The sequence below is a fragment of the Lactuca virosa genome, chromosome 5, assembly GCF_052849685.1.
Source record: "Lactuca virosa cultivar CGN04683 chromosome 5, Lactuca_virosa_CGN04683_v6, whole genome shotgun sequence".
NCBI lineage: Eukaryota > Viridiplantae > Streptophyta > Magnoliopsida > Asterales > Asteraceae > Lactuca > Lactuca virosa.
In genome coordinates, this window is record NC_136430.1 from 15,701,733 (window position 1) to 15,725,608 (window position 23,876).

The following is a 23,876-nucleotide window of genomic DNA, read 5'->3' on the forward strand; positions in this document are numbered from 1 at the left end:
AACACCACATGCTCCAGCCTCAACAATGCAAACTGCTACCATGCAATACTCGGGAACCCAGCCCAAGTGTAACAAATGCGGCTTCCACCACTATGGGGAATGCAGAGATATGTAGTGTACAAGTTGCAACCGTAAGGGCCATACCGCACGATACTGCAGATCTCAGCCCCAACAGAACCAATAGCCGAACAACAACAACAACAACAACAACAACAATAATGTCGGGGCTAGCCACACTTGTTATGGGTGTGGAGGAATTGGCCATTTCAGACGCAATTGTCCCAAGGCCAACAACCAAGGGGCAGGAGGATCAGGAAGGGTTCTGACGTTGGGTCAAGGTAAAGCAGTTCAAGACCCGACGGTTGTTAGTGGTACGTTCCCACTTAACAACACTTACACATATATTTTATTCGATAACGGAGCCGAGCGGAGCTTCGTTAGTAACAAATTCAAACACTTATTAAAACAACAACCCCAGAAGCTAAATGAAGCCTTCACAGTGGAGATGGCTAATAGGAAAACCGAAACAACCAAAGATGTTTACGTAGGATGCACATTAACACTAAACAACCATTCATTTCAAATAGATTTGATGCCAGTAAATATTAGGAGCTTTGATGTGATAATCGGCATGGATTGGTTAAGCCCCCACTGTGTTGATATTATGTGTCACGAGAAGGTCGTTCGCCTTCACTTCCCCAATCACGAAACCCTAATAATCTATGGTGATAAACCTGGCGCCAATCTTCGTCTTATCTCGTGCATTAAGGCACAGAAGTGCCTGCACAAGAAAAACTATGCTTTCCTCGCCCATGTTGTGGATAAAGCCAAAGAAGAAGTAAACATTAAAGACATCCCAGTGGCATGCGACTTCCCGGATGTATTTCCTGAAGACCTACCAGGAATACCCCCAGAAAGGCAGGTCAAATTCCGAATCGACCTAATACCAGGAGCCACATCAATTGCCAAATCACCCTACAGGCTAGCTCCCAACCATAATACCACTCACGGCTCCATCATTCTTGCTGATCCTCCCGATCATACTGTCCGACTACCCGTCGCCACCAAATCTACTACCATGGTGAATGCTACCAGAACCACTATAGTCTTACATCATTCCTGGTCTCCTATAACCTACCGCTTCACGATTCCAATCATAGCGTGGCCTACTCACGTTCGTGCGGCTGACCCGCCCTGATCTAAACCATCCGAAGGAATATTTGAGCGATTCGTACATCTGCCACATCGTTGCTGCCGAATAGGGACCAATGAATGCTACGGGCTACCCCGTAGTCTTACACTCCCATACCAACTGACCCCTAATGAATGCTACGGGATACCCCACATTCTTACTACATTTCTACTCTTCCTGCCAACTAGTGAATGCTACGGGCCACCCCATAGTCTGACAACACTTTTACACTATCTACTAGCTAACGCTACGGGCCACCCCGCAGTCTTACCACATTCCTCATGCTATCTGGCCACTGGTGAATGCTACGACTATCCTGCAGTCTTACAACACTTCCCATGCCGACTGACTTCTAGTGAATGCTATGGCTATCTTGCAGTCTTACAACACTTCCCACGCTGACTGGCTGCTAGTGAATGCTATGGCTATCCCGCAGTTTCACAATACTTCCTACGCTGACTCAACCGCTGACCATGGTTTTACCGTTGATTACTAATCCGAACTCACCCCAAAGTCGAGCATACATACCCGATCTAATAACTCAAGCTGACTCCTGTCCTGACTGAACTCCTCAACATGGTTCCTTAAACTTGCTATCGAACATTACGGGAACTCGATCTCAATGTTGGCAAGTCTCCCGAACTTCCAACTTACACTACCCTCAATCCACACAGCCGATTGGGCCGTCTTTCTTCCTGACCAAGATGTGAAACTTATCCCAGTTCCAAAACCCCTCCCGCTTCTGAATACATGATCGTTTCTCCCCGCCTTGGATTCAACTAAGTCTTCGCGGCACGGGAGAATTGTAGGATTCCCATTCCTTCTTTCCTTACGCGATAGACACACTGACTACCAACGCTTAACCTGGCTAGTGATCCATTACTAACCCACTCCAAAGACCGCACCGTTTACTGAAGACTAGCTGAACGCTTTCTGAATCCCCGATACTAATGGCCCCAAGTTCTTAACCTAATGCCCCCCCCCTTCAACCTTAAATTCCAATTAGCCGATGCTCAGAGCAACTTCTTCACTGATAGACTGCTTCTCTTGGCGCTTCCAAAAGCTAACACGAGCACAAGGACTGAACCTCACAAAATCCTGATGATGGTGGATAACCATCCTGCTGAACCTTGACCACAAACCTTCACGTAATGACCCTGAACCGATCTCGACCCTAACCAAGATAACATTGAACACTTCCGAACCAGCAAAAGGAAAAATGACCTTACACTAACTACTAATAATTCTCGATATGCAATTGGCATATGACATTTCTTGAAAATATAATCCAAATACAAATAGAGGGATAAACCCATAGGTATACTACTCTCAACCAATGCGAGAAAAATAAAATCTCTAAGTACAGATAAAACCGAACAGAGTAAAAGATATATATACCTGCCACAAGGCCTGCTAGAATCCTGGTCTTCCTCGTCTGTCACCGCAAATCCTTACCCTCTCGTCCAACAGTAATCCTCAAAGTAGTCGGGACAGACGCACTCCCTGCTCCTCCCCTTATCGTCGGGCAGTCGACCTTCTTGTGGCCCACCTGGTCGTAGTGAAAGCACAATGGGCTTGCTCCCTGAGGGAAATCCCTACTGACATGACCGACACTGCCACACTTTTAGCAGCCTACACCCCTGGAACGAAAAACTCCCTTGTGCAGTTTCTCTCACGTGCTGCACTGACCCCGGTCCTGCTGACCTCTCGCATGCTGCTCAGAAGTCTTAGGTCTCTTCCCGGGACCCTCCAAAGTGTGCACCAGGGCCGATCCATTGTTTTTTACTACCCAGGCCGAGATAAAAAAATTATGCCCTTATATATGTAGCATATGATCTGGGCCGGTTCATTGGTTTTCCAGCACATATGTTACAAGTATTATAAAATCAAAGTGTAATCAACCTTTATTTAAACAGAAATTAGAATTTGATAATCAAGATTATCACATAAATAAATTTTTTTATGGAATTAGTCAATACTTAATAAAAATTTGTATTGGTCAGTCAAATTATTTGAACATAAACTGAATTTTGGCAAACAAAATCAGCATATATTTTATAAGCTGGACGGACTGGTATTTGGGAAGAGAATGTCAAAATTCACATTTAAATTTGGAAACTTCACATGAGTATTTGGCAAGCCGGTTCATAAATACACCGGTACTTAGGCTAACAGGTTCAAAATTACAAGGTTCTCAGAATAGCAAAATACCAATTACACATGGATTCAAACAATTTGACAATTTTCAAAAAATAAAACTATTTAAAATTTAACATAAGGGAAATTATATGAATTTCATCCAAACTTGAACTTTGAAGCTCAGAAATCCAAATACTCCAATCTCAAATCAAATCGGTAATCAAAGATGGGGTAGTACAATTTCAATCTAAATAAGAAATAGATAACCACTAATTATAATCATAAACTACAACACTCATGAAACTGAAAAAAGTACACATCATAAATTTGAAATCGTGACAGTTAACTTCTTTCAGGTTTCGAACTCAAAATTTCAGCACAAAATCGAACTCCTATAGGCTATACTCTTACTCCTGAAGCAAACTACAAATCTGGAAACAGAAGAATGGGAGAATAAATGTGAAATCAAAGATGTATATTTCGAACAAAACAGGAATCAGAAATAGGAGAATATGATAATAGAACAAATAAATACCTCAAACTTTGAACAGTCGACCTCCAACTGAAGCAGAATCGTGCTAAAATATACGAGAAATCAGAATTGGAAATAAAAAATACGAGATTGGCAATTTAGTTCGAACTCCAACTCTTAGGAATCGCCAAATCTGGAATCATAAACAGGAGAGTAAGAGAAATCAGAATATAGAGATTAGTTTTAGAACCAACAGTTTTAAAGAAGCAGTTGAACTCCTCGATTTCTACAAAGTTCATTGTTCTAGGCGTTCCAAATGCGGATTACATCTCCAGCGTCGATTCGTGCATGTGGCTTGCCTCCAGGCTCCAGAGTCCAGTCAGCATCGTCTTTACAGAAATCTTGGGCTAAATTATTTGGGCTAAACTGAAATATAACTATGACGTACTGGATCAAATTAATATGATGCCCCTTATAAAATGCTGCCCTGGGCTTTAGCCCATCTCGCCCAGGTATTGGGCCGGGTCTGGTGTTCACCTGATCTGACTTCCTCTTATCAATTTTCTCCAAGTCAATCTCTCGCTCTCGGGCTCTAGAGATCATATCATTCAGGGTCTCACACCCTGAAATACTCACAAACTTCCTGATGTCATCACGTAGCATGTCATGATACCTCACTTTCTTCATCTCATCGTCTGCTACATACTGTGGTACCAATAACGCCCTCTCCCAAATTTGGCAGTGATCTCTGCCACAGTCTCCGTAGTTTGGCGGAGATCCAGGAACTCTCGCGCCAACTGCTGCACCTCAATTGTCGGTGCAAACTCAGCTCGGAACCTGGTCGAGAAGTCATCCCATGACATAGCATCGACCGCATCATCACCCAACTCACTACCGACCTCTTCCCACCAATCACGTGCCCGATCCTTCAACAGGCAGGAAGCATATCTGACCTTCGCCTCATTGGGGCAGAAACTCGTCCTGAATGCACTAGTCATATCCGCTAACCACCTCCTACTGACAATGGGGTCCCTCTCCCCATGAAACGTAGGAGCTCCACATGCACTAAACTCCCGGAAAGTCAGTGTGCGAGTCCCAATGATAGCCATAACCTCCGCACAGAACGCGCCTAAGCGCTCATCCACTATCTCCGAAACACAGCGAGAAATCTCCGATGAAATTAACTCTCGCAACTACTCGCTTATCGGATCAGCATCTGCACCTGAGCCAAAACCCGAACCTGGACCATCTCCCCGAGAGCTCATTTCCAACTGAAACATGACATATCAAAAGTCAAAACATAACAATGGGTCCGTTCCTCATAAGCTTCTTAGATTCTCCAAGACACTCACCGATTCGAGTATGGATCCTGTGCTTTCAGTAGTACGGGCCCAATACTACCTTCCACACTTATCCATACTTTCCTCAGTAATCATCCTGAATTCTATAAGTTACTTTCTCAATAAAAGCACCAAAACTCACTACACCGCACCACTTGGCTCACTGAAGCATATCCTAGGCTTTACTAGGTTCCCGAACCCACCCAGTCCTCAGCTGCTGAAAGACTCTTACCAATGTCAATTAGCTTCCTCATGAATACAATCACATGCAACAGAGATCAGATAATCCTTCGAGTAAAAGGATCATCCCTAGAATGGTTAGACTCAAACGAGAGTTGCGCAATAGGGTCAAGTCAGTCACTCTGAGATTATCCATCCTGTGTCACATGTGACTTGACATATTCACTTAGTAGTCAATTCACATCACTAAGAGTCCCACAAAGCACAGAGCAAGCAGCATTCAGATAATGGAAAATCTAACCAACCAATCCATTCTATCCTCTTATCAGGAATCTATACTAGCATGTAGTTCAAAGGCTCATACAATCATGCATAACCTAAATAGGCCATCCTACCACTGGCTGATCAGTTCTAGCATGCAAATCTACAAGCTCATATAAGCATACAAAGTCATCTCTCCTAGATCCTTATAATCATATCATATCACATAACAACATGTAATGGTATCTTGGGAACCACTTACTTGAGCTCGGTCGATTGCACGCATCACCCCTTTTTCTCTTTTTAAAACCATTTTTATAAAAAAGATTCTCTTTTGAAAATTTTCATACCAAGTCCTCAGTTTGAGTTCAGACACACCCGAAAGTATGTCTGAATCCCTCAAACCAAGGCTCTGATACCAACTTGTAACATCCCAAAATTCAAGACCAAAAATTTTGTTTTTAATATAAGAAACACTTAATAATTTTGTTCCAGACATTGTACCATTTCATTTAAAACAAAATACCAGAGTCTAATCCCAAAGATCACATAATGCGGAATAACATGGGTGAATGCGCTGCGATCGTCCCAAGCTCCTTTTCTTGAAAACTAGAGATACCTGAAATCAAAACTGTAAATCATAAGCACGAAGCTTAGTGAGTTCCCCAAGTACCACATACCATACATATCAACTGAGCCATACATAACTGTGAGCCATACATATCAATCATATATCAAATAAGTTGTTATGTGCCGCACATAGTCTTGCCGTTATGCCACGGGTCGCCACGTGGTCTTTCTTGCCAAGTCGGGGGCCACCCCCGGGTCTTACAGACAAGTGTCAGGAGCCGCCTCCTGGTCTTCCATGCAAGTATCACAAAGATAACTAGCATACATACTACTCTACTCGGTTAATGAGCATACAATGTGCCAGGATCCACTTCCTGGTCTTTCATACATATTGCCTAGGGCTAACCCCCAGGTCTTCCTATCACATAATAGCATACTGTGTGCCAGGAGCCCTCTCCTGGTCTTTCATGCATAATGCCTAGGGTTAAACCCCGGGTCTTCCTACCATACATAAACTAAATGGGCCGTCATTATGGTCGTAGACCCATACGCACAGTGAGGAGACTCACCTCGAAAGCTGAAGCTTGCTACCCAAACTCCCTAGCTGCTGCCCTGACGGTTTCCCAAACTACCAGTTACCAAACACAACAGCCAATTAGCTACTAAGTTCAAAACTATGAACCATAATCCCATCTTGGGGTAAACTGACCATTTTACCCCAGGCCCAACAAGACTCATAGCTAAGGCCCAAGCCCAAAACCATTAAGGTCCAAAGCCATAATATACATAAAAGCCCAATGTATGGCCCAATTTCCAATTGGTCCCCATTCCTTCGCATGGACCTCAACCTAGGGCCCAATAATGCTTTTCTAGTCCAACAGGTCCAAGTCAAAATCCATATTCTGGTTGACTCAACTCGCCGAGTTGGTCCGTCAAATCGTAGAGTCCTATGAGCCATAAATCCTAAGATCACGATCCAACTCGTCCAGTCCTTCCTCAGGCTCGTCGAGTTCTTCCCTATAGCAGAATCGGGACAAACCGGAACAACTCGTCGAGTTCTTCCTTGCACTCGACGAGTTCCTCAGTCTTCAAAAACTCGAAAAATCTTATCCATTCACTGAGTCATCTCCTAGACTCACTGGGTTTGCTCCGGAGTCAAAAAGGTAGGGAATCACGATCCAACTCGCCGAGTTGTATGAGCAACTCGCCGAGTTTCTCTTAGTCCTCACTCATTCATTCGATTCCAATAGAGTCCAATGCTCCTAATTCATAGATCTGGTTCCCTAGGGCTAGCTTAACACGTAAAGTTGCTAACTTTACGTGTTATGAGCTAGAAACACCAAAAACCAATCCATAAAGGAGATCTAGGGCATGGAGAAAGGCCATGGGTTAATAAAGCTAGCAACTTTGAGCTTCATGAGCTCATATGTGCCTAGATCTGAAGTCCCAACTCCATAATACACTCAAATCCCGAAATGACTTCAAAATTTCCCAAAAGTGACAACATACTATCCTAAATGAGGATCTAAGTGATAGAAAGCCAAGGTATAAACTTTATACCTCAAATGAGTCCGAGATGTGGCTTGAACTCTGGATCTACTGACTTCCTTTTGAATCCTCAAGCTTCTCCTTCCTTCTCAAGCTTCAAAATCACCAAGAACACACAAAAATGGCTCCAAAACACTCAAGGGTGGATTAGGGTTTCATAGCTAGGGTTTATGACGATGGAGGCAGCAAATGAGGCCAACAAGTGGAGAATAGGATGCTTAAATAGGGTGCAAAACCCCGAAATTAGGGTTTCATTTTCCAGCTCCAACTCGTCGAGTTGGTCCCATAATCCGTGCGGCCATAAAGGTTCCTACACGACGAGTTGGTACCTCCAACTCGTCGAGTAGGCTCTCTAAAGTGCCCAAAATCTCTAGAACTTCATTCCTGGAAATCGGGGTGTTTCACCCAACTCACCAACTCAGTTTAAATGTATCACATGTAGCGGTGTTAAGACAGTTGAAGGCTTGAATAAATTGTTGAGTGATTGAAGAGAAGACTTGCAATATTATTCAGGGTCGTTAGGTATTTACGTTGTAACGTATGTTGTGTATTAATTACGACATCCTTAAGATTGTTACTTGAGACAATCATTTGTACTCAAAAGATTTTAATATACTTGGATTTTCCGCAAATAAAAGATAATATAATGTGTAAAGAAATTTTTTCGGTTATGAAAATAAAGGATATCACAACTGCATATCTGACTCCCGACTATATATGAATATGTGCCCATGAGGCGGTCGTCGGTATTAGCAATGACTGTTATACGGGTTAGGGTTGGGCCCGTTATACTCTTTGGGTTGGGGCCATTATGTATGTTGGGTTGGGCCCGTTATGTGAGTTAGGGATGGGCCCGTTATGTGAGTTAGGGATGGGCCCGTTATACTCCTCGGGCGGGTCCCGTTATGTGAGTTATGGATGGGCCCATTATACTCCTTGGGCGGGGCCCATTATGTAGGTTGGGTTGGGCCCGTTATGAATGTTTGGGTTGGGCCCATTGTGTATAATATATGCACGTAGATAGAAGAGTATGTAGGTCGACACTAGAGTCGATGACTTTGTGTGGATGCATTGTATATATGATGGAATATGTGGTACACTGGAGAACTCACTAAGCTTTATGCTTACAGTTGTGGATTAAATGTTTTGCAGGTTGTTCGTGGGAAGAGCTCGGTGGGACTGTACACACGCATCGAAGATATTAAATTCCGTTGTTTTGTAATTCGTCTCTGATAACATTATGGTTTCAAAGAAATGAATATTACTTATTGATATTAAGTTAAAAGGTTTTAGTTGATTAATCTATTTTAAAAATGAAAAATCTATTTTAAATTTTTTTGGAACATTACACATACACGTCTTAACGTTCATTTTTTTGGTAGGGGCCCCTGGGTGGAGCTATTTTTTGTTAGTGTTCATCTTTGATTTTTAACGTCTCTAATTTTTGTGGTTAAGGCTCATCTGCTCATCTTTGGTAGTGTTCCAATTTTAAAAATTTTGTTGTTCAATTGTGTATTGAATTGATCCTTTACAAATGAAATTATGAATTGAAAATTTGTTAAATATCCAAATCTTTTTATGGTGTTTATTGAAATGACGAACATTTGTCTTGTTTAGGCGTATCACAATAATTTAGTATAATTTTATATGTACGTATAATATTACTAATGCAACCATTTTATGTTTATAGGACTTTATAGGAAGAAGAAAAAGAAACACGGCCTAAATCGTGGACGACTATTCACATTGAGTATGTCTGGTTCGTCCTAAATAACTATTAAATACTTTAACAAACTCACTAGAATGTTTTATTTGATGAGATCAAAGTACAAGTGTACACCAATCTTTTTTTTATAGGATTTACATTACAAACCTATTTCAAAATCTGGAAGAATCTCTAGAGACATTTGTTGAAATAACTTGTGCTTAATTAACTAAAACTCTAAAACTTCAACGTTATTTTGAATTTGTATGCAACCAAATTGAATAAAAGCAGCTATTCTCTTCTTGATTTCTCTTGGATTAGCACCAACAACCTTATCCATCACTTCCCATTCTTTATTTTTGTTAGATGTCATCATTAAAAACGTAGGCATAGCTTTTATTTTCATTTTCTCCCTCAACCCCTGTACAATTTCATGTAAAAAAAATATATATATATTAAAATATTAAATAGCCAACTGTTAGTGGAGCCATCTATGGTTTTAATATCATGCTTCTAATTTCAATCAAACATAAAATAAACAAATATTACATAAAGTATATCAGTTGTTATTTAAATAACGTTTTGATATGAATGATTACATTAGTCCTAAATAATTAGTGTTACCTTCACCTCATCCACATCAACGGATAAGAAAGTGGCATCTTTATGTATCAAAGCTTGTTCTTCAAACAATGGCTCCATTGCTGTTGCAGGCTTGCACCACATTGCTGTAAAATTAACTATTATCTGCAAAAGTTTCACAGTAATCAACTATATATACAGTATAATTCATCAATGCATATAAGATATCTCAAGATATTACAAAAACTTAGGTTATAATTGCTTAATGTCCAATGGGTTATATATATTCTTTTACGATATATTTTTTTATTTTTTTAAAGCACTTAACATAAATCTAAATATGAGATAGCTTAAAAAACTTACAGGAGAATCTTGATACATAGGCTTAGATGTGATGTGGTTCCATTTTTCTTGAGAGTCTACTTGCACGACTCTAGATTTGACACCTTTCTTAAGCATTGTTTTTCTTAGGGATTCTTCTTGCTTGAAGGCTTATATATAAACTCGGGTTATTTATAGAAAGTTGAGAGGGAACAACTTCTTTGTGAGCCAATAGTATTTGAAGTCAACTTTAACCCACTTTTTTTATATCAAAAGTAATAATTTTGCCTTCGATATCTAAAAATGTTTGCTATAAATGATAAGATATTTTCTTTGATTACAAAGTGAACTTTATTTTATGTAATCAATCTTTTATTTTAAATATAAATATAGAAAAAAATTAAAATTAATCTAAACTCTAATGTATTTTATTCTTGTCTTTGAGGTTTAATTAGATACCGAGATTCATTTATATGGTATGTATTCACAGTTTAATTTTGTTTCATATTTTAATCTTGTCATTGAAGTTTGCAAATTACCAAGAAATTGTCTGAACTTTGAAAAGAAAAATCGTTTAGATGTATTTGGAACAATAATATATGATTTTGGGTAAATACAAAAATGAAAACCTATTTTAATTTGGTCATCAAAATTTAAAAATCATCAAGAAATTGCTTAAACTTTACAAAAGAACTTGTTTCAGTGATACTAACAAAACCGTTATTTTTTTTTTTTTTTGTAATCTTAACATGGTCAATGACTCAATGCAGACAATCAGTAAGATGTAAGATCTATATTAGCTTAAATGAATAAATGACATCGTTTAGGAGAAAAAAAAACATTTTTTTCGTGGATTTGGATTAAAGAAAAGCCTTAAAAGCCTAAAACACGTTTTCCCCATTTTCTATACCATTACATTTATGTGACATGGTTTTTGACCATTTATACTAAGACAAGTTGTCTGATATAATAATTAGAGCGATTTGTTTTATATTTTTTGTATGCGAGATTCACGAGAATTGACTATTTTGTATGCGATTTGTTTTATATTTTTTGTCGATAGAAATTGAAGATTGTTAAAGTTTAAAGTAGGAGGGACAACAGATTAGGTTTAGTTAAATGGGCTTATAATTTCTAACTCAATTCAATTTGTTTAATGAATGGGTTGAAATAGCGTTTGATATGTTTATATTTTTTCACTACCGAACATTTTTAATAAATGTGGATAGACCCGTTCAAATATAAAAAGTTAAATAAATTGAACTTGTATGTTACATATCTCTAATCATTATTCAAATAAAACTAAAAATTTACAAACTCAAATAATTATTGAAGTTTGAAAATAAAAAACTACCGAGCCCAATTGTTCAAATAAAATTAAAAATAATAATATTTAATAAATATAATCATTAAATTGATCGATGGGTTGAAATCAGATTAAAAATTCAAAACATAACTCAACTCAATTAATAAAACGGATTTGGAATCTCATCCTAACATGCTAATTATTGGATTGGATTGATAGATTGGTGGCTTTTTACGTGCTCTAGTTTAAACTTTAAAGACATAGGCATATTGTATATTTGTTTAAAGTAAATAATTTATTATTATTAAGCATCCATTTCAAATTGGTGACAAAAATATAAATTTTAACGGTGAAATTGTTTTTAAGATTATGGTATGCTAGTTATACAAATCAATAATGAAAAATTATATATTTGTGATAAAAATCGATTTTAAAAAAGCAAACATTATAATGTGCAACATAAGAAGCAAACTATTATCAATTATGTGAAAAGATTAATTGTTTAATTGTGGTTGGATAAAGATGGCAACAAACTATATCTCCTAATCCAATTGATTGATATATATATCCTCGTCAGCATTAACATCCATTATTCCTACACGGATCAAACTTATCAGTTAGAGATGCCAAAGAAGGTACTGGAGCCACAGCAAGTGAAACCGGATATTTCCTCTTTTTTTTTTCTCCGGTTAGGTTGATAAGTTGATTAGAAACACTTTTTGTTTAAATTTTTTGAAAACTTGCACAAATAATATGTATCATTAAGTAATAATTAATTTTTGAGGAAATGACACAAAAACTTACAATGTTTTTAAAGTTGGTTGCTTTAGTCCTTAAAATTATTTTCTTGTTTTATAGGGTATAAAGTAGATTATGACTTGTTTTTTTAGTTTTTTCAACCTCTAATAACCGGTACACCATGTGACATGTGACCATTTAGACCCATACAAAACTCAACTTATGCCCCTATAAAGCCAAAATAATAAGTTTGAGGATCATTTAAACCAAAACTCAAAAACACACACTTGTTTTAGTCTCTTCAACCTCTAATAACCGATACACCATGTGCCATGTGATCATTTAGACCCGACAAAACTCAACTTATGCCCACATAAAACCAAAAAAATAAGTTTGGGGATCATTTAAACCAAAACTCAAAAATACACACTTGTTTTAGTCTTTTCAACCTCTAATAACCGATACACCATGTGCCATGTGACCATTTAGACCCGACAAAACTCAACTTATGCCCACATAAAACCAAAAAAATAAGTTTGGGGATCATTTAAACCAAAACTCAACTTATGCCCATGTGACCATTTAGACTCTTCAACCTCTAATAACCGATACACCATGTACCATGTGACCATTTAGACCCGACAAAACTCAACTTATGCCCACATAAAACCAAAAAAATAAGTTTGGGGATCATTTAAACCAAAACTCAACTTATGCCCATGTGACCATTTAGACTCTTCAACCTCTAATAACCGATACACCATGTACCATGTGACCATTTAGACCCGACAAAACTCAACTTATGCCCACATAAAACCAAAAAAATAAGTTTGGGGATCATTTAAACCAAAACTCAACTTATGCCCATGTGACCATTTAGACTCTTCAACCTCTAATAACCGATACACCATGTACCATGTGACCATTTAGACCCGACAAAACTCAACTTATGCCCACATAAAACCAAAAAAATAAGTTTGGGGATCATTTAAACCAAAACTCAACTTATGCCCATGTGACCATTTAGACTCTTCAACCTCTAATAACCGATACACCATGTGCCATGTGACCATTTAGACCCGACAAAACTCAACTTGTGCCCACATAAAACCAAAAAAATAAGTTTTGGGATCATTTAAACCAAAACTCAACTTATGCCCATGTGACCATTTAGACTCTTCAACCTCTAATAACCGATACACCATGTGCCATGTGATCATTTAGACCCGACAAAACTCAACTTATGCCCACATAAAACCAAAAAAAAAAAGTTTGGGGATCATTTAAACCAAAACTCAAAAACACACACTTGTTTTAGTCTCTTCAACCTTTAATAACCGATACACCATGTGCCATGTGACCATTTAGACCCGACAAAACTCAACTTATGCCCACATAAAACCAAAAAAATAAGTTTGGGGATCATTTAAACCAAAACTCAAAAACACGCATTGAAAACACACACTTGTTTTAGGTCGACTTCATCTCCGCCATCTCTGAAGATGAAGAAATGGAAGATAAATGAAGAGCTGAAGACATCCCTGAAGATGAAGAAAAATGTGACCAATAGTCCCATTAGTTGAAGATTATTGAGATTCTAATAATTTGGGGTGCTTCTCTTCCAAAATGGTATGATGAACAAGGAAAGATGATGATAGAGCGCTTGTTGTTCCATGGGTGCTAAGTTGTGTTGGACTTGATCTTTAAATGGATAACGTGTGTTGTGTCTCCATAACTTTAGTAGCATAGGTTAGCTTAGCGAAACTCCATAACATAACTTTTGAATGTCATCATGCCTCTATCACATATGCAGCCCATTAAACAGATTAAACTATTAAACAGTTAAACAGGCATCACGTTAACAAACTAGAAGACCATACAAATTGCAGAAAGTAAAGAAATTCACAGGCAACATTTTGATTTCAAAGAATTCAAGTGATGTATCATGTATATGAAGCCAAAAGAAGCATCAATTACCCTAATTGAACGACATTCATATGATCCCTAAAAAAGCAACTTTCAACCACTCAATCCAATCAAGTAACAAATCACATCGCAACTTGAAAAACTTCACATCTTCACGACATTGTATATCACTAGAATGCAATTGAAATCACAAAATGCACATACAAAATCTTTACCTTAGAGTATAACCATAAAATCCTACAATCTGGAAACCTAAACAGCTTCGGTTGCTCTTTAAATTTCGAGGTTTCTATGGAGATTAAGTTGATGCAAATATGACTTATCTGAGTCTATTGGGCCACATGACAGACAGGTCTAATTGTCTAAATCTAAAGCCCACAAAATCTCCATATACATACTACATAGACTTACCATAGAGGTTATCAACTGGCCCAAGTGGCCTATCTGGCTGTCCAAATTACCGAAGTGCCCTCAGTTTAGGATGTCTATTTCGTGGCCGGTAACACCCATCAATCTTCAAAACCCATAACACTCTTATCAGCTAAACACCACCTACAGGCTACAACCATGGCTCCGATGGCAAACCTTAACCAAATTTTCAGCACTTTTCCGGCCATCCCAAAACTTTCCGGCGACGGAAAGTCCCGGCCAGATGCAGGTACAGCCCGTTTGACCGGAATCAATGCGGAGGAAACTCAAAACCACCCATTAAAACCAACAAGAAGACTGGCATTAGGACTCGGCTCTATGGGACTCTTTGCAAATTCCAACATTGCCGTTGTTCTTGCGGAAGATAACGGTTTTTGGCTCACCGGACCTATTCCGATACCCCGGGCCTTAAATAGTAACTCTCTCGTATCCTTCTTTCAAGAAATAACGAATGTTAATTTTAATTTTAAAAGTCAAAACACATCACTTTTCAGCTCAAGATTATTAATCAATATAAATTTTTAATCATGTAGAATGTTTTCCCTTTTGAAGTAGTTAAGATGATATTTAACCTACTGTCGACAAATTCGATAAAAATAAGGAATTTGCTTTGAGTCTGGTGTTAGAATTTTCACGACTTTGACTTCTAAAGTCAAAATTGTTACAGTGATCGATAACTTGGAGACGGGCACACGGTCTTTCTTAAAGACGGGAGTGTACATAGCCGATATTGGGACTAAAGGAAGACAATTTCGGCTAAAGAAGTACGCATTTGATCTTCTAGCATTGGGGGATTTGATAGGTAAAGATGCATGGAATTATGTTCGAAAGTATTTGCGTCTCAAGTCAACGTTCATGTACTTTGACTTTGATAAAGTGATCTCTGCTGCTACATCCGACGAAAAGCCACCACTCCTTGATCTTGCAAATAGATTGTTTGATACGGTTGAAAAGGTAACTAATTCAAAACACCACATACATAGATCAAGTTTATAATCTTGACTTTTGGGCTTGGAAGATCACCGAAGTCAAAAGTCAAACCATACTCACAAATCAATAAATTTGAAAAATAAAGGGTAAAACCGTAAAAGTGCATTTTGTTCTGTATATACGTGTGACTCATCTTTTTTTCACAGCTAGAAGATGCAGTAAAGAAACAAGACCTTCCTCAAACTGAATTATTGTACAAAGACACAACAGTTATTCTTCAAGAAGTTATGACGAAAATGGCATAAAACTTGTCATGACATGAAATGTATGTGCCATGATTGTGAATCATCTTCATCAGCTTTGTTTTTATTGTTAATTGTTTTATATGATGATAGAAATACAACATGTGTTGATCATATACATATTCCAAACTTTTAATGTTCACACATAGTCATATGTTTGTTAGAAATTAGGGGTGGGAAGAAAACTGGTTTGATAATCAATGAATATGGATTTCTTCAGAATTATGTTCTGTATTGATAGTTCTCTCAAATGTATGGGTTAACATGAAAATCAATGAATATGGATTTTTTTGGAGAGTATATGGTATGTTCATGATCCTCGAAGAGTCCTATATATGAGGAGATATAATATAAGTATATATAAGCATATATCTGAAATTTGGATAACGTTGACAAATATATATATATATATATATATATATATATATATATATATATATATATATATATATATATATATATATATATATATATATATATAATGTATAGATTTTGTCCACAATGGTACTCATGGCACACAAAATCATCTCATTCCCCAAATAAAATTCTTGCATAGTGAATTAAGTTTTCATGTTAAGAACGGCTTACACATTCATACTAATTTACTTCTAAATCTATACATTTTGTCCACAATGGTACTTAAACTTTCAATCTTTGGTTGAAGTGCACATACTATTTTGGCAAAGGTCATTTGATAAGTTTCCATGTGTTATGTATCATCCCAAAATAACGTTCATTTAAAACAAAATTTGAATTTAAAATGTTACATTAATGACAACCAATAAATAAGTTTCCAAAATATTTAAATGTACCTTATATTTTTCTGTAGTTAATTTATTGTATATCTATGTATATAATATGTACAAATATTTATGGTTATGGGATAAAAAGTTACAAACAAAATGCTAAAAAAAATAAAAATAAATAAATAACACATTATTGTTTTTTTTTTCGAACAGTTGAAAAGTATATTAAATTAGACCAAAGCCTAGCAAGGAGCTAGAACAAAACCAGTGTAATGTAGTAAGCATGTTTTGAATCCAAAGAGTGCAATTAATGGAGCACTTTTGGTTCCTAAAGGAATACCACAGGAAAAGAAATTTCAACAATAAATCAAAAATAAAGTCATCAAAAATTCTTTGATCTTGAAATTGAAACTGCCGTGACCATATCAGTATCACTTTTATCTTTTATTTCAACTTGCAGGAATCATAATGTTGGGTTTTATTTTATATAAGTAGTTGGCCTATGAATCTCTAAAGGTATGTGGTGTATGGCTGTATGCATATGACCATACATGAACATCTTCCATCCACATCCATTTTTGGTGTTGCGTCATCAACCATCTCATATCGCTAATTATACATTGCTTAAATTGAATCTTTCCAAAAAACGCATATATGTTGTCTATGAACAAAACAGTTGACTGCTCTGAATGCTTGATATATAAAAAATAAGGTAAATAGCACAATCTGAGCGACACACGTCAATCCTCCCCAAGACCCACGTGAGATGTCAGTCGAGGAACACTAGCAATATTTTAGGTGTGTCAATGTTTAAACCATATATATTGTATGTGAAATTATTTTTTCAACCGTTGAGTTCCCATGATGGGGACGTACGTTTGATGTATAATGATCAACATTTTTGACTCATGGCCTACATTTTTTTTGAACAACCGAATTATTATTAGAAGACACTAGCATGAAGGTGGACAAACATTAAAAACAAATACAAAATGCAAGTCAAAAGAGCTGAGGGCATTGCAAAAAAAAAAAAACAATAAAAAACAATTAGATTTTACTTTTTGATTCGTATTTGTGAACAAATTAAAAGAATACAGCATGATTATCTCGAAAAAGAATACAACATGATACAAATTAAAAGAATACAACATGATTATCTCGAAAAAGAATACAACATGATTATCACGAAAGTTAGAAAACCATAAATAATAATCCGGTAGGTCCACAAAGTATAGTAGTCATACAAACAACCTCCATCACAACTCTTTTGATCATAGTCAACGACGACGATCCACCCATTCAAGTATATCACGAACTTGACCGATATTAGGGAAGATCAAATCCATCCAAGAGGTCACGTGACTCTATGAACTTGAGATGCTAACTCACAAGACCAGAAAAGTTTACTGGATTCTTCAAAATAGAATGTCAAAGTTTTGAAACCAAGTATATCTCCCAAAGGACGTGCTCATCGTTCATGGGTTCATGTAATTGAATATATTTTGTCTAACATATGTCATGTACATAAATAATCTTTATGGACTCATTACATTAAATTGTGTCCATGCAAAAGATTTTATGATTTGACCGTGAATGTTTTTTATCTTGAATTTCATTCCTATCCCTTCACCCCCAAAACTTTCTTAAAAAAAAGTTCCCATTTTTATGAACCTTTTAACATGAATCTCAAAAGGTTTTCATTAAATCTTTGAAGAACAAGAAGAAGACGACATGTCAACAGTTTGGTTTTCTTTAAAGAAATCATTCCGCTGTAAAACGGATCCTTCAGAACCGAAATCCAAGAACCATATATCCACCATCTTGACCCGAAAACTAGGAAGGTGGGGTTGTTCAAGAATTATTGCATATCTTCGTCGTCTTTCTTACATTCATAATGGAGTATGATTTTTCCTTGAAATAGTCGACGAAGCTGCTCCCTTTCGAAGACGTCCCCTTTCTCTGTTCATGGAATTTTTTGTGTAACTTTGGGGGCGTGAAGAAAGTATATCAATCGAAAAAAGGGGATGAATTTAAAGCTTATTTTACAAATCAAAGGGAATTGGAAATCTGACTATAATCAATCTTCCTCATACATAATACGTGATTATAGGTTTTGCTCGAGAATCTTGTTAATTTCAAGTTTTTTTTGTTGCTTAATTAGACGAACTGGGGTTATCCTTGTACGAGACTTGTTTGGATTTTATCATTCTCGATTATTATCAAACGAGATTGTTTGAATTATTTACGAAAAACCTGTCTACGGTTGGCGATGATCAATGTTTTAGGGTGTCATATATTGTTTGATGAGATGATTCGGATTGATATTTTAAGAGAAAATGGGCGCCAAAGTGGTGATTTTATTCATGACAATTATCATTCTACTTTACCCTTTGGCAGAGGCAGTAGAATCAGACAGACATCGCCAACAACTGCCTCCTGACAACCAAATGTATTTGGAGGAGACCATGGATGAGGACACGGTATTACTCCATTATTCCTCTTACTTTGAGATTGATATGTGTTCCAGAAACTGTCAGACTTGCTTTTCTTTTACATAATGTTAGTTTAATTTGTTGAAAATCAAAGAAGCAAATAGTCTCCAATAAGCATCACCAATGCCCACCAGGTGTTTATGAAAAGACTCATTGAAATCCCCTTGTTCCTTGGTATCCATATTCATGTTTTAGAACGTTAGAATCTATTAAAGTGTTGGTTTCAGCTAAAGTTTGATGGTGATAGTCGTTTAGACCTTATTAAGCTGTGTGGATGATGATGCAGGCAGAACTATTATGGGTGAACTGTGGAGCAGAGTTGATGTACACAATGGAGGCTTTTGAAGATCTTGAATATTGTGGTTGTGATAAAAGCATTACAGGAAAAGAAAGAATAATAAAAGCTATAAATGTCCATGACCCACATGTAAAGAAAACTATACTGGATTGCTTGAAGGAGAAACGTATTGTTTTATCCAAACTCAGAAAAGATAAACTTTCTACAACAACAAGTTTGTACGTAGAGTATCTAGTTTCCTTTTTAAGCAAGCCTAATATTATTATTGATCATATTCATGGAAGACGAAAGTTGGGTGAAACTGTTAGCCAAGGCACGGTTGTTGTTGCTGTAATCGTTACTGCAATCTTCACTATGTGTCTCGCTGGCCTTCTCTTTTATTGTTACATTAGAAAGCATGGTGGAATTCAAAATAATGATGAAAAGCCTCTTCTCAGTTTAAGTATGGGTAAGAAGAAATTAGAATTCCATTATCATTTCCATTTTTTATGCTGAGTCAGCAATGCATTCATCTTTCAGGTGGTTTCCGAAGAAAGTCTACTGACAACCAATCAAATGGACAGAAAAATGATTCGTCAATGGATGCTAGAGTCTCTGTTGATCCAGATGCTTTTGGAATTCCAAACGCTAATGATGGGTCATCTTTGGATCCTTCTTTGCAACCACCAAGGGTAAAAGAGTCTTTGCGCCATACTTTAAAGCCTCGAGCAGTTAGGGCAGAATCATCTTTGCGGCCTACCGGAAAAACGGAATTTGCTCTACGGCCTTCTGCCGGAAACACAGGGTCTCCGGTTGGGGTTGGTGGAACAAAATCATCTCCACACCCCGAATCGTCTGCACAACAACCACTGCCTATCGGATCTTCTCTTGCTCCACCTGCTCCTGCCGTTGATACTCCTCCACCTCCAGCTCATGTTGTCCCTCCTGTACAGCTTACCGAACCTAAACCTCATTCTGCTGAGCTGCCACCTCCTCAAACTCAAGGTGTGTCGCCTCCTCATTCTCAAACTCAAGGAGCGTTGCCTATTCCTTCTCAAACTCAAGGAGCGCCGCCTCCTCCTTATCAAACTCAAGGAGCGCCGCCTCCTCCTTATCAAACTCAAGGAGCGTCACCACCTCCTTCGCAAACTCAAGGAGCACCGCTGCCGCCGCCACCAACCGGGGGAATACCACCCCCACCGCCACTATCAGTTGAAGGATCAGGAGCACCACCTCCACCGCCACCTACCGGAGGATCGGGATCAGGAGCAGGAGCACCTCCTCCACCGCCCAAACTTGGCTGGAATGCAGGTGCACCTCCACCTCCTCCTCTACGTGGATCTGTGGCACGACCATTAAGTGCAGCCTTGAGACTTCGCCGGACAGAGCAAGTTGATGCTTCTAAAGCTAAGCTAAAGCCATTCTTCTGGGATAAGGTTATGGCTAAACCTGATCAACAAATGGTTTGGGATAAGATCAGATCAGGATCATTTCAGTAAGTTTTATCGACTCTTTCTCCTTTGGTATTTACATTTTGTACACGTAAGCTTCAAAATCATAACGTGTATGTTCCTCAATCAAATAGGTTCAATGAAGAAATGATTGAAAGCTTATTCGGGTATCAAGCGGCTGAAAAAAACAAAGATCAAGACACAAAGAATGCTGCCACGAAAAACAAAGATCCCCCTGTGCATTTCGTTCAAATTATTGATCCAAAAAAGGCACAAAATTTGTCTATTCTCCTAAAAGCACTTAATGTGACAACAGAAGAAGTTTCTGCTGTGCTTATAGAAGGTAATTCTTTTGTCTTCATATTCGATTTTATTCTCCCACCTGAAATCGAAAGCATCTAATTTTTATGAGTTGAATCAGGAAATGAGTTACCAATAGAAATCGTTCAAACTTTGCTAAAAATGGCGCCCACTAGTGAAGAAGAATTGAAGCTGAGGTTATACGATGGGGATCTTCATCGACTTGGACCTGCAGAACGATTTCTAAAGGTTTTGGTTGAAATACCTTATGCATTCAGAAGACTAGAATCCTTGTTATTCATGTGCACACTTCAGGATGAGGAATCCAACATCAAAGAATCCTTGGAAACCTTAGAGGTTAGTGTGTTGAAATCTCTGCATCAAAACATAACCGTTTTTGTGTTAATTAATTTTTATAAAAAATTTTAAAAAAAAATTCACAGGCTGCTTGTGTCCAACTTAAAAAAAGTCGGTTGTTCCTCAAACTGTTGGAAGCTGTACTAAAAACTGGGAACCGTATGAACGTGGGAACATTCCGTGGCAGTGCAACCGCTTTCAAACTGGACACACTTTTGAAACTATCAGATGTCAAAGGAGTCGATGGAAAAACAACTCTTTTGCACTTTGTAGTTCAAGAGATTATGCGATCAGAAGGTATACGGGCAGTCCGGTCAGCCAAAGAAGGGAAAAGCATCTCCAATATCAAAACCGAAGATCTTCTTCTAGAACCTCCTCCTGAAGAAGCCGATGAACATTACTGCAAATTAGGGCTTGAAGTTGTTTCATGTTTGAGTAGCGAACTTGAGGATGTCAAAAGAGCGGCGATTATTGATGCAGATGGGTTGACGAGTTCGGTTTCGAAACTCGGGAATGCGCTTTTGAAAGCACGTGAATCGCTGAATACGGATATGAAGATTTTGGAAGAACAATTGGAAGAGGAAGTGGATGAGTTTTGGTTGATTTTGTCGACTTTTGTTGAGAATGCTGAGAAGCAGATTACGTGGATGCTTGAGGAAGAAAAGAGAATAATGGCGCTTGTGAAAAGTACAGCGGATTACTTTCATGGGAAATCTGGGAAGGATGAAGGGTTGAGATTATTCACGGTTGTTCGGGATTTTTTAATTATTTTGGAAAAAGTAGTTAAAGAGATTCAGGCTGCACCTATCAAGCCACTAAAGAAGAAAGATGACATGTCATCGGGTACACAAAAGAAAGAGGACATGTCATCGGATCCTGAAAGAAAAGATGATCAGAATCAGGCGACGAATGGAGGACCTACGTTGACCCGGATACCGAATTGTCAAATTCCTTCTCCTCCAGATTAAGGACAACACATTTATGCATAGTTCTAGTTCTAGTTTAGCAAAGATGGTGATTAGTCCACATATTTTTCGAGTCACATAAACCAGGTATTGGGTTTTACACGTTATAAGATTACATTACATGGATTTGTATGTTGTTCCTGTAGAAAAAATGTAGACAAATCAACCACCCCAATCTGATTGTGGTTGAGAAATCAAAATCAAATGACCCCAAGAACACACCTTGAAGGCTCTATAAAAACAAAACAATAATGATATAACCAATCAATAGAATAGTTAACCGAATAATGAACAATCAATATAAACAAACAAGGTAAAGAGATCAAACAAAAGGTAAGTTGAATCCCGAACACAACAAAAGGAGAGGATGAACAGGTCCACGTCCACTTATGGGGGTCAAGGGGAAAAGCTTTGGTGGTGGTCCTACAGACTATTCATTGGTGGGTCCAGGGACAGCTCATCGAAACCTCTACAAAGTTTAGGTTGGAAGTTCGGTGGAAAAACATGATTAGAGCAAATGACAAAATGAAAGAAGACATATTTTGTGAAACATCCCAAAAATGCAACCCGAAAATTTCATTTTTTATCAGTAATAAAACCATATTCATCGAACGTCATATAAGAATCATAAACAAGGTATCTCAAAATATCATAACAACTGTCAAATATATCAGAGTATAAACATCCCAGGCTGAACAAATGGTGTGTGCACTGCAATCTTCCCGAGCTCCTCTTTTGAAAACTGAGTACCTGAAACCAAAACTGAAAACCGTAAGCACGAAGCGTAGTGAGCTCCCCCAAACTACCACATACCATACAATAACATATAAAGCACATACTGGGCCTTGCCCACTGCATCGGACCGAAGTCCAGACTAACTGGGGCCTTGCCCCCTGCATCGGACCGAAATCCGGACTAACTGGGGCCTTGCCCCCTGCATCGGACCGAAGTCCGGACTAACTGGGGCCTTGCCCCCTGCATCGGACCGAAATCCGGACTAACTGGGGCCTTGCCCCCTGCATCGGACCGAAGTCCGGACTAACTGGGGCCTTGCCCCCTGCATCGGACCGAAGTCCGGACTAACTGGGGCCTTGCCCCCTGCATCGGACCGAAGTCCGGACTAACTGGGGCCTTGCCCCCTGCATCGGACCGAAGTCCGGACTAACTGGGGCCTTGCCCCCTGCATCGGACCTAAGTCCGGACTAACTGGGGCCTTGCCCCCTGCATCGGACCGAAGTTCGGACTAACTGAACATAGCATAACATGATCATAGCATATGACATAAGCACATATACTGCATACTGCATCGGACCGAGGTCCGGACTAACTAACACATAAATATGCCTG

General features: G+C 38.2%; 3 protein-coding genes and 1 long non-coding RNA gene across 6 annotated transcripts; 2 read left to right on the plus strand and 2 right to left on the minus strand.

Annotated features, from left to right (window-relative positions):
- Positions 1-9,487: 9,487 nt before the first annotated feature.
- LOC145115815 (thioredoxin-like protein CXXS1) lies at positions 9,488-10,489 on the minus strand. 2 transcript variants are annotated; one of them, XM_079052169.1, is made up of 3 exons: positions 10,353-10,489; positions 10,038-10,154; positions 9,488-9,828 (listed from the first exon to the last, which is right to left on the minus strand). In XM_079052169.1, exons 1-3 carry the CDS (start codon positions 10,446-10,448, stop codon positions 9,637-9,639), a joined length of 405 nt encoding a protein of 134 aa, XP_078908295.1. In that variant the 5' UTR covers positions 10,449-10,489; the 3' UTR covers positions 9,488-9,636. The 2 variants fall into 2 exon arrangements, with proteins under 2 accessions (XP_078908295.1, XP_078908294.1); XM_079052168.1 differs by having other exon boundaries at positions 10,032-10,154; positions 10,353-10,488.
- A 3,263-nt stretch (positions 10,490-13,752) lies between these two features.
- LOC145117402 (uncharacterized) lies at positions 13,753-14,602 on the minus strand. Of its 2 annotated transcripts, none has more exons than XR_013712642.1 (2): positions 14,496-14,602; positions 13,753-14,185 (listed from the first exon to the last, which is right to left on the minus strand). It is a non-coding gene; the product is annotated as an uncharacterized LOC145117402 (long non-coding RNA). The 2 variants fall into 2 exon arrangements; XR_013712641.1 differs by having other exon boundaries at positions 14,332-14,602.
- Positions 14,603-14,785: 183 nt separating this feature from the next.
- On the plus strand, positions 14,786-16,241 carry PNSL3 (PsbQ-like 1). Its single transcript, XM_079053699.1, has 3 exons — positions 14,786-15,124; positions 15,377-15,663; positions 15,846-16,241. The coding sequence occupies exons 1-3, from the start codon at positions 14,848-14,850 to the stop codon at positions 15,942-15,944; spliced, it is 663 nt and encodes a 220-aa protein (XP_078909825.1). The 5' UTR covers positions 14,786-14,847; the 3' UTR covers positions 15,945-16,241.
- Positions 16,242-18,338: 2,097 nt separating this feature from the next.
- Positions 18,339-22,610, plus strand: LOC145115814 (uncharacterized). Its single transcript, XM_079052167.1, has 6 exons — positions 18,339-19,167; positions 19,466-19,925; positions 19,997-20,951; positions 21,042-21,250; positions 21,329-21,564; positions 21,651-22,610. Exons 1-6 carry the CDS (start codon positions 19,024-19,026, stop codon positions 22,530-22,532), a joined length of 2,886 nt encoding a protein of 961 aa, XP_078908293.1. The 5' UTR covers positions 18,339-19,023; the 3' UTR covers positions 22,533-22,610.
- Positions 22,611-23,876: the final 1,266 nt, after the last annotated feature.

What these genes read in the sequence shown, in the direction of transcription:
- LOC145115815 (XM_079052168.1), bottom strand. Translation starts at nt 10,448, where the DNA reads ATGCTTAAGAAAGGTGTCAAATCTAGAGTCGTGCAAGTAGACTCTCAA. An exon ending in CTATGTATCAAGATTCTCCT is followed by an intron (nt 10,155 to 10,352) that starts GTAAGTTTTTTA and finishes AAACTTTTGCAG; the next exon opens with ATAATAGTTAATTTTACAGC. An exon ending in TTGATGTGGATGAGGTGAAG is followed by an intron (nt 9,829 to 10,031) that starts GTAACACTAATT and finishes GAAATTGTACAG; the next exon opens with GGGTTGAGGGAGAAAATGAA.
- PNSL3 (XM_079053699.1), top strand. Translation starts at nt 14,848, where the DNA reads ATGGCTCCGATGGCAAACCTTAACCAAATTTTCAGCACTTTTCCGGCC. An exon ending in GATACCCCGGGCCTTAAATA is followed by an intron (nt 15,125 to 15,376) that starts GTAACTCTCTCG and finishes AAATTGTTACAG; the next exon opens with TGATCGATAACTTGGAGACG. An exon ending in TGTTTGATACGGTTGAAAAG is followed by an intron (nt 15,664 to 15,845) that starts GTAACTAATTCA and finishes TTTTTTTCACAG; the next exon opens with CTAGAAGATGCAGTAAAGAA.
- LOC145115814 (XM_079052167.1), top strand. Translation starts at nt 19,024, where the DNA reads ATGGGCGCCAAAGTGGTGATTTTATTCATGACAATTATCATTCTACTT. An exon ending in ATCAGATCAGGATCATTTCA is followed by an intron (nt 20,952 to 21,041) that starts GTAAGTTTTATC and finishes TCAATCAAATAG; the next exon opens with GTTCAATGAAGAAATGATTG. An exon ending in TTCTGCTGTGCTTATAGAAG is followed by an intron (nt 21,251 to 21,328) that starts GTAATTCTTTTG and finishes GAGTTGAATCAG; the next exon opens with GAAATGAGTTACCAATAGAA.